Genomic DNA, 10455 nt, shown 5'->3' on the forward strand with positions numbered 1-10455 from the left:
ATATAACTGCACCTCCGTCAAAGCAGGTGGCCAATCATTAGCCCCTTTCACACATGCACTCAGAAAACCTTTTTGAAAATGTCCTTACAGCCTGCCTGTGACATTTTCTGAGATGGCCTTTCATAAATGCCCCTAACAATGAGAGATTTCCCTTCATGGATGAGACGGTCCATGATGTAAAGAGAACAACATGGAAGCCAGTGTTTATAAGTCACATACTTACAGTAGAAGGCCAACATAGGAAAAGAATATGTCACTATTGTGACAGTTTTTGCCTTTTTTCAGTGCTATGAGTAGTTAGAGGAATTCACAGTGTCAATAAGAGTGACAGAGGACTGCTTGCAAAAAGAGAATATGAGGCAGTTTCAGGACATGGAAGAAAATCTCCCCGGTTTCACAGCAAGTGAAATTTATGAATATTTCCTGCTGCATTCATACATAGGCTCACCCTGACTTCACGTAGGAATTTATTTTAAAAAGGGATAGTAGGACAAAGTCCAGATCGAGTCCAGAAATTTGCATTCACACAAGCTCACTGAAAAACTGGGGGGAATTTTCGAGAATGTTGTGCATGTGTGAAAGGTGCTACAGCTTAAGATTATAGGGTGGCCATTGTATTTCAAGGGGAGCCTTTACCAACACTGCTCACCTGCCTGGACATGCATGATGACTGTGGCTATAGGTAGATAAGTTGGTCTTCTCTTAACTGGGAGATGGGGGGTTTGACACCCAGCTCCTACAGTCACCTGCCAATGTGTCCTTGTGCAACACACGTAACACCAATGACTCCCACTGGCACCAGCAGTGCATAAATGTGGAGTGAATGGGTAAGTGTGGCCTGTGGTTTTGAAAGTGCTTTAAGTAATGAGATGGCTAGGAAAGCATAAGTGTATTTACCATTAGCATCCCCTGCTCTGATCAGACCTCTCCTACAAACAACTTGTGCAAAAACAACTTTAATTTAGAGTTTTTTTCTCCTGGAAAAGTGAAAGTTTGGCATCTAAGGGAGTGTTTTCTCTCTTGTGTTCTCTAGTAGCAACTTAAGTCCTTCAAATGATTCACAATGTGGACATAATGAGGAGAACAAAGTCTTGGCTCAGCCTTCACCAAATGGCTCTCTTGAGTCCCTCATTAACAAAGCCTGCTGCCTGGAGACTCATTTGGGCCGAAATCAGCTGGTTTTCTTTTTAGAGGTGGTTGCTAAGGATTAAAAAAAGCTGTCAGTTTTTAGAGTTAAAACAAGTTTCTGCTTTTATTTAATTTTTATCTTTCCAAATTATCCATGAAGCATCCTGCCTTAGCTCTCTTTCATCCAGCTTACATATTGTTTTTCCCATGATGATTCACCTAAAAATAAACTATTAATCTTCATCCCATTTTGCCCCAACTTTCCTCCACACCAACCCTTTTAAAACCAAGCAAATAGCAAACTCTTACCTCCAATCTGACTTTAATGGAGGAGAAAAAATATGGCCAAACGTTGCACTGCTACAAAATCATCTCCCCCCTCCATCCTCCATCTCTGTGTCCACCTCTCACCCCCGATCATTACATTCAGCCTATAAATAAACGCCTGAGCTGTCACACGGGCAAAATGGGAGCCGCCAACTTGGGAAGTGAAAGGAGGGAAGCAAGCCAAATGAATAACAATAAGTCCAATATGCATCGTTGCCAAGGCAGGAGCAACATGAAGGGGGAGCAGGTAAAGTCAGACAGCTTGACACTCTGGCAGTGGCTCAGACAGACAGCTAAGGCAGACCAGCAGGTAAAGACAGCAGACTAAAATATCTCAGAGCATGATGGATATATCTGTGTGCAGCTGGTAAAAGTCTCGGATGTGTTGGCAAAAGGGGAAAGGTGGAACTGAGTCTGAAAGAAAAGTTAAAAAGGAGAAAAGTGTCTAATTAGATTCAGCATCAAAGAAATATAAAGAGCTTTCAGTGAAAAAGGGACAGAATGTGCAGGCAGGTGTTACACTATTTGTTGAGTCACTACTGAAAAACTGCCACTGAGTACAGTTTCTAAAATCAGTCTCTGAAAAGAATCAGCCTTTTGAGATATTTTCAGCCCTCTCCTCCTGGGTGAAGGGCTTTATTTGCTGCTATTTGACAGAAATAGTGGATTCCATAGTTTATTTAACACTTTGTGGAAATGGCTTAGAGGTGCTGCTTGTCAACAGGCAAGGCAGGCAACTGTTCAGGGCCTCAGGCCAGTAAAGGACACTGTTGATTGACAGGGGTTCAAAATGTGCAAAGTTTGCATTGACAGTATTAAACCCCCCTAAGGGAACCCCATCTGGCAGCATTCACTCCTGTACTGTAGCTTAGCCTACTTGGGTTATTCCTGTATAAATCATAACAGTAATGAGGTATAATGCATCCTACCACCTACCTGTTTTTGTGATAAACTAAGGACCCTCTGGTCAACAGGCAAGGCAGGCAACTGCTTGGAGCTCCTGACCAGTAGGGGACCCCTTATAGCTGATAGACTTGAAATCACAGAAAGTAGTGATTCAAAATCAGCAAACTTTTCAATGACAGTAAGAAAACTCCTAAAAGAGCCCCATCTGACAGTGCTCACTGTTCATGCATTATTCCTGTGAAAACCCTGACAGTAATGATGTACAATGCGTCCTACCATCTCCCTGTGTCTATGATAAGCTAACAGGCTGCTGGTCAACAGGCAAGGCTTGGAGCCCCAGACCAGAAAGGGGCCTTTGAAACAACAGCAAGCAGTGACTCAAAATGAGCAAAGTTTGCATTGACATTGGGGAAACCCCCCTAAAAGGGCCCCATCTGACAGTGCTCTATCTTAGGTATCATTCCTGTAAAATGACAGCCTTCTGAGAAAGCCTGGACCTGTGATCTCATTCCTTTGGTCATTACCCAGAGCTCATCATGGTAAGGGTTGTAACATATATTGACCGGTAAATTGAAAGCTTTGCCTTTTGGCTCAGCTCCCTCTTCACCACAACAGTATGATGCAGTACCCGCAAAACTGCTAATGCTTCACCAATCCGCCTGCCAATCTCACAGTCCATTCTACCCTCACAGTTAGCGCCTGAGTGCAAAGCAGCTGGTAAGAGAATAAGCACCTCAAAATCTGATGCCATGGTCCTCTGCCAGGAAATGGGGGATTGCTCCCTCCAGGTGGGGAGCAAGTTCAAGTATTGGGGTTGTTCATGAGTGAGGATAGTAATAGATTTAATAAGATAAATCTCCAAAGCATGCACTGAAAATAAGAATAACTTTATTTTCACAGAATGATTTTGTAAGCCTTAGAAACACCCTGTAAGGCAAACAACAAAAAACAAAACAACAAAAAAACCAAAAAAAACCCCACACAATTCTTGTGTAGTACATACTGACGCATCATTCACTGACCCCCACAGTGAAACGGGCATATGAGACAATTTTGGCTATTTATGCCAGGATGACTAATGATCTGCACATTCATGGGAATTTTTAGTTTAGTCCAAAGAGTTGTGAAGGCACCCCAGGGTGCTACACCCTGGTTGAGAATGGCAGTTCTAAAATCACCACTGTTTCCGCCTTACTTTCAGTCATATCCCCATTTATGAAAACGTGTGCATTTTAGCCTTAGTTCTCAACATTCTACATAAATACATCAGATATAAAAAAAAATGTATTCACGTAATCTATTAACTTCTAGGTTTTCGGACTCTCTCAGGGTTTGTTGTTCTCAGCACTGTGTTCACACTCTTTGATATGTTTCTGTTTCTCACAGGGACTGACAGCCCTGCTAAATTCAGGGACACTGTACGTAGAAGCTCAAAGGCCAAGATTTGTCACAAGAGTGCAACCACAGTGGAGGTTGACATGAAGAGCACTGATCTGTAAGAAACAGAAGCTGTACATTTTATGTTCCCTTAATAAATCACACACACAAGTCTGTGGAGTAAGTGCACTCACTTTCCCCTGCAGGGAGGAAGTTTGTTACACTGCCAAGTCATCACCAACCATGAACTATTCCAGTATTTACGGGTTTATCCTTAACCTCAGGCATTTCATCTGCTGCACTTCAGCTGCCTTTACAGCCAAAAGTTTGAGGTTTGTGTTGTAATTCATTCCTGGTGTGGGTGATGTTTTTCTAATTCTTAAGAATTGCTGATTTATATCATTTGTTGTTGTTTGTTTAATTTGCAGCAGTGTCTGATATGTTTGGGATTAGTTTGATCTCTCAAGACTTACTGAATTATAATCAGAGGGATTTTCACAAAGTATTTCATGCATTACCTTAATAGGTTTCTGGTTGCCGCTAGCAAATTCATTACTAACAATTTTTGTGTAATAATGAAATTTAACAGATTTTTTCACAAGTGTCTGCAGGCTTATATTAGCCAGTGGATGCACATTTTTTTGCATTTATCATTTTACAGTAATTTTCTCCTCCTTGTTTGTGTTTCCATACATAGCCCCTTGCCAATTTTTGTTTAAACGTCTAAGGGTGTTTTTACACCTAACAGCCTGGACCAGGGTCCAGGCCTTTGTTTTGTTGTATTTACTTGATTTGGTTGGGTTTGGTCTCACACAGTAAATATTGTAAACAGACCTAAAGACTTTACATGACATACTTATGTGTCTCTATAGTTTCCACTGATTGGTTAGGCATCTGACATCAGGACATTGAATAACATGCGTAGTCTGTATGTTGAAAACAATGAATGAAATGTTTTTTCTCCATTATCACATCAACCAAAAGAGCAGTACATACGGTTAGCGCAAGTATGAAAGCAATGTAACTTTAAAGCTCCATTTGGAAACATTTGGTTTAGACTGAATTTGCCCCCCCCCCCCCCCCCCCCCGGGAACAAAGTGGTTCTTTTACTTCATTTATTTGCTTATTTTGCTCTGTATATATGTTAGTTTTTGTTTTTTTATTGACAGAACATTTTATTTTACAGTCTTAACAGTCAGATGTATCACTCATGAAGCATGCTTCTGTGAAAAATCATTTTATAAAGGCTGTTTAAGCAGCTGATCACTTTAAGTGTTTCAAAATGCACAATTGTTTTGTTTTAACACAAAATGACTAAAGCAAGGGAAGAAATGGTTTCGATATGAATGGCTCTTGTCATCTGTTATACGTTTCTGCAGCTGATGCTGTTGATGTTCTTCTCTACCTTTTTGGACCACCAACAAACATTGATGCGTAGATCAGCTGTTGTAGCCTAACCACTGAATGTTGAGCCACACATTTCAAAGTGTAAATTGTGCTATACATGAAAAGTTGGGCTGTAAGATCAGGCACCTGGCAAGTGCGGCTTGAATTAATAAATCGAGCACTTAGCACATTGCTGGAGTCGGGCCAAAACCATGTATCTCCATTTTTCTTTTTTTTTCTTTTTTTTTCATGAGTCTGTGCTATTGGTCACCCTTTACATCTGTCAGCAGGTTTTAAGAAATTTTAAATCAATATAAGATGTCAAAAAGATGCAGACAATGACCATTCAGTGGTAAATATTTGTCGCATTGAGGTGTTTTTCATTCCCAGAAAAATGGTGATTTTGGAGATATGTGTCAAAACTTCGTAGACAATCTCCTAAACAGCCTTTATTAGTTTTCCGATCGGAAAAAAGGAGCTGAAAAAACTTTTTGGTTTATATATTTGTATCTGACACATACCCTGCTGCAGTGGTTTCAGGCTTTACAAATTACAAAAAAATGATTAACTTTTAGCTAATGCAGTTTGCTCTGTAGATCACAAAGAGACATCAGTATTAAAGTCAGCCTATTTTTCTCCACCTGGTAAAAAGCCTCCAAAGGAGCCTTTACATCTGCCTGTTGAATATTAATATTAATAATTGGCTGAATTAATATCTTTACACCATGGGAGAATAATTATGAAGCACAGGTTAATTTAAAGTGAGTCAATTAAAAAAGAATGACAACCAGGTCAAAGGCATGTTTTTTGTGCATGTACAAATGTACATATGAGCATACATGGGCTCTTACTATGAAGGAAGCTGTATAATCAACTACCCATGTAATAGTATATTTGAGCTCAAATTAATTGCCTTAATTGACTGGCAGCTGGCACCAATCAAGCTGCAGAGATCTGAGGGTGTAAGGACTGGGGTGAAATCCTTTGGGTGATGGTGTATCTGCCAACTTCTGCTGCTTGCATGTCGACACATACAGCAGAGGATGTAAATGCAGCCAGAGCGAAAGAAGTAATTATGTACGTTGTTTGAATTTTTAAAAAGCTCTTGAAATAGATTTAATATGCAGGTGCACGCTCTGATTGGCGTTGCAATAACATGGAGACAGGGAATAAATATGTGCTGGGAGATGGATGCAATAAACAAACGGCGGAATGTATTATTGCAGACACAGGAGAGATGAAATCTTCATTATCATTAAGATCTCTTGAGGCATCATATGAACACTCTTACTGTAAACTCACTGCTGCACTGAATTTTTTTTTAAAGAGATATAACCAAAGATTGACCATCTGTCTGGTCTAAATAAACTGCATCATCCTGTCCAAAGTGTGCTGATGGGAGAACTTCAACAGGGACATTTCATCATGACTGTAAACTCATCAAATTTACTCTTAAATTCCTAAATATAAGGCACACAGAGCATTAACGGCTAAGGCATTCACACTTCAGTCTTTCATAACTGTTCATAAAGGGTCTGTTTAATGTACCCCAGTGTGTGCCTGTGGCTAAATCTGTGTCTCTCTGTCTGGTTTCATATCATTAAATGCTGCACTGAAAATAAAGCCCAAATGCAAGATAGGCAAAATGTTATGATGTTCGCAGAGCACTCCACTGATTTAGCATTGCACTCATGACTCATGACTGACAGGAGAAGAAAGCCAGGCATAAAAGTGGAATTTGCAGAACCCCAGATTTATGTCATGTAGTCCCTTCTCAAAGTCTGACATCAACATTACCTCAAATGGAACTCATCCTTCCACAGCTCAGTCGGGGAGAATCTAATTCTGTGATAAAACCACACATTCACATAGCCTTAGATTAGCAGCACACAGATCTGCAATGATCTCATATCATATATTCTTCTCAGCTGCATTTTATTTGCCACAATTGCATAATAATGAGTAAAAGCCATTTCCTTAATGTGCACATTGGGAAAACAGACTGATGTTATAAGTCTAAAGTGGGCACAAATTGAGTCATCAATTTTGCATGTGCTGTGTTTATGAGTGAGTCTGTGTAAACAGGTGGCTGCTCTCTTAACTGCTAGTTCATTATGTTCTTTATTAGTATTCCCGTCTTTGTTCCTCAAGTTTTCATATTATGAGAAGGCAGCTAAGGTTCCAGTTAAGGCTCTTCTCCCATGGTATTCCCCAATGTCTTCTTAATTAAAAGGATAAAAGCCCCAAAATGATTTATGAGGGGAAAAGTAAAATTAGAGGCAATATGTTGTGGAAGTCCCAAGTCCAATTTTCATTTCCCACAGCAATTCTAAAATGAGTGAAACATGGCTTTCACTGGACCATGAACTGCATGTGTCCTTCTTTTGACACTGGGCGCTGCTACTGTGTTAATTCCATAAACAAACATTTTGACAACAAGAATTCGTTGACATGCTTTTTCATGACTACATTTGAGTAGATAGCATCAATGGAAAACATACTGACAAGAAAAACAATGTCTTGTATCATAATGCTCAAATGAAAAAAGACAAAAGGATTACAGGAGCAAATAGCATCAGCTCCTTTGCTCTGCTGTCAACTCCATCTCAAGGTCTGATTTACAAAACATATCACACTAATAATCTTCAAGCACCAACACTTCTTAATTTTTTGCAGTGTAAGACATTTTGCTTTAGTTTGCGTTAAAATGTTATTAGTTCAACTAACTGGTCAGCCTGACTTATATCAGTAATTGTTCATATATGGTTGATGTCTGTATCACTGTGACTTATCCATGTACAAGCTGCTTCAAACCAATGCAACTACAGGGATTAATAAAGTTTAATATTTTATCCAATGGGGATGGCTGGGGGTGGAACCAGTGATAGCTTAGGCCAACCAGTGTCCCCCCTAAAATCTGAATGACCACCCCAAAATCTACTTATGCCCTTATGTTATTTGTATAAATCACTGCATAAATGCCTTCCTGAATGCCCCTACCCTTTGGTAGATAAACAAGATAAAGTACCCCATTTGGTGCCCTCGGTGTGGGCAAAATTTTACAAATTATCTCTTAAGTCACTGAACAAACAGAAGTTGACAAAAGGCCCTCACAGCGGACAAATTGTCACAGACTACCTCATAAGCACCTTCTACATACACAAATACACACGTGCCCTCCTAGGTGCCCTCTAAATTGTTGACAAACTGCCCCTTAAGTGCTACCACAGTGGACAAAGTTTGACAAATTATCTCATAAATGTCCTCTAAATAGACTAAACATAAGTGTCCTCTTAAATGCCCTCTAAGTGGACAATTTATTACAAATTGGCTGTAGGCTTTCTATTATATGGACAATATGCTAAATTGCCCGCCATACTGCCACCAAATTGCCCTTTCGCGTTATCTTCTTGTGGGCAGGGTCTCCTCTCAGTGGACAAAACCACATGTCCAAAGGTGGAGACAATATAATGAAGAGCTATAAGCTCCTTGGTACAATTTCATTTTTTGCTGACATCCTCTCGTGTTTATCTTTTTCAAATCAATAATCAAATGGTTTATAATTTTTGTCAAAGATGTGGTTGGTATAATCATAACAAAAATGGTACATCTTTACCAGGATTTCTAACTATTTCACTATAGATGACAGCTTTTTGAACGATGGTACCCCACTGCAGTCAGTAGGTGCCCTTTTTATCATTTCCGCCCCTGCCCCTGGAACATCCTCAGTCCGTCGCTGAAAGAGTCAAAGTAAATCAAATGTTTAAATGCATATCCTTTTCACTGCAAAACTCAGATCTAAGCAAGTGTTTTTGTCTTATTTCTTTTATTCTAATTCATTGCACTTATTTTGGGTTACAATTATTTCCAGAAAAGATGAAGATACACACTAAATATGGCTTGTAATTGCTGTGAAGAGTAAATACATCTGCCAGAATGTCTTTAAATGAGTGGTCATAACTATTTTAGATTTAGACTCTCAAGAAGTAAAATCTCCCGCTGGCAGATATTTTTTTTATTACAAGCAAAATAGGCTCTGTAATGAGATGTTATCCAGACTTACCAGATGATGATCTTAAATGAGAATATTTAGATTAAAAAAAGACTTGCTTAGAGTTGAGTTTTGGCAGCCTAGAGCTTCTGTTTGGGTCATAAACAACCACTGCAGGAATACAAGATTAAACATCTCATCCACAGAGATTATAGGAGACTTGGCTTGGCTGCTAATATGTGGCTATGATGCCAAATAAAACTTGGCTCCTGAAATTCAATAAAAGCTCATATCAATGATTATACTTGAAGCTTCACTGCAGGGAAAAGTGCAACTTAAACCAGCTGGCAGAGCAGTTGAGGAGTTCCTCAGGGTTGTCTGAGGTATTTCTGAGGACTCGTTACTAACATCATGACTTGTACAAATGTAGCATTTGGCAAAGAGTCAAGCTAATTAATTAAAATCTTATTGTATTATCCTCTCCCCTGTGTTCCCTCTTTAACAGCTTGCTCAGAATCAAACAGACTGCCTGATGAATGTACGCTACAAGTCCCATGAGAGGACCTCTCTTGGGTCTCAGAAGTAGATCTAGATGTTCCTGCCTCTTCCTCCTGTGGCTCTCTTTCCCACACTGTGTATTGATTTGAGAGCAGTCTGTGAAACTGTGAGGCTGTAAAACAAGCTAAATAGAGGAACAGAGAAGTAAAGAGGAGAAAAAAGAGGGAGACAGGTGGAAGTGAGAGCAGGACATGCAACAGGAGAGGAGCAGGTGCCTACCTGAGGTAACGCAGTGGTTCTATGGTTTCAGCCTCTGCCTCAGCTAAGCTGTGGTTCATCTTGTCCATCTGTTTTTACCCAGCAGGACTCGGCAAACACAAGGAAGGATGAGCTGTGCTGCTTGACAGAAAACACTTCCGCTCCTTGGTTCAAAAAAGCACACTGTCTACCTCTGTGCCTGAGAATAAACTGAGAATTTAAATGGGCTTCCTCCCTCTCTCTCTCTCTCACTCTCTCCCTCTCTGCCTCTTGATTGGTTCAGATAGTGGAAGGTAATTACTGGCTGCTGCAGACACACACTGTATCTCTGCCTCTGTATCTCTGCCTGTCGTCTCTCTCTCTCTCCACCGTGGAGCCGGCTCTTTCTCTAATAAAACCATCTGGTTCCGTGGATCAGCTGCAGCTCACCGGGAAGGACTAGCCAATTAAGAATCAGCAGGCATGGTGCTTGCCTGCTGATTGGCTCATGCTGCTGTGATCAGAGCTGTTCAGTCATCCAGGGTGCACCCTCCCTCAACTACCATCCCCTTTAAAATTCACAAGCATAGTCCTTGATGGCAAAA

At 40.2% G+C, this 10455-nt stretch overlaps 1 protein-coding gene across 1 annotated transcript in view; it reads right to left on the minus strand.

The window, feature by feature from the left end:
- Positions 1-10061, minus strand: part of yjefn3 (YjeF N-terminal domain containing 3) — an 87355-nt gene extending 77294 nt beyond the window's left edge. The window contains exon 1 of the mRNA XM_041792033.1: positions 9893-10061. Coding sequence (XP_041647967.1) covers positions 9893-9960 — 68 coding nt within the window. The 5' untranslated portion in view covers positions 9961-10061. The remainder of the gene's footprint in view (positions 1-9892) is intronic.
- Positions 10062-10455: the final 394 nt, after the last annotated feature.

Source organism: Cheilinus undulatus, linkage group 7 (assembly GCF_018320785.1).
Source record: "Cheilinus undulatus linkage group 7, ASM1832078v1, whole genome shotgun sequence".
NCBI lineage: Eukaryota > Metazoa > Chordata > Actinopteri > Labriformes > Labridae > Cheilinus > Cheilinus undulatus.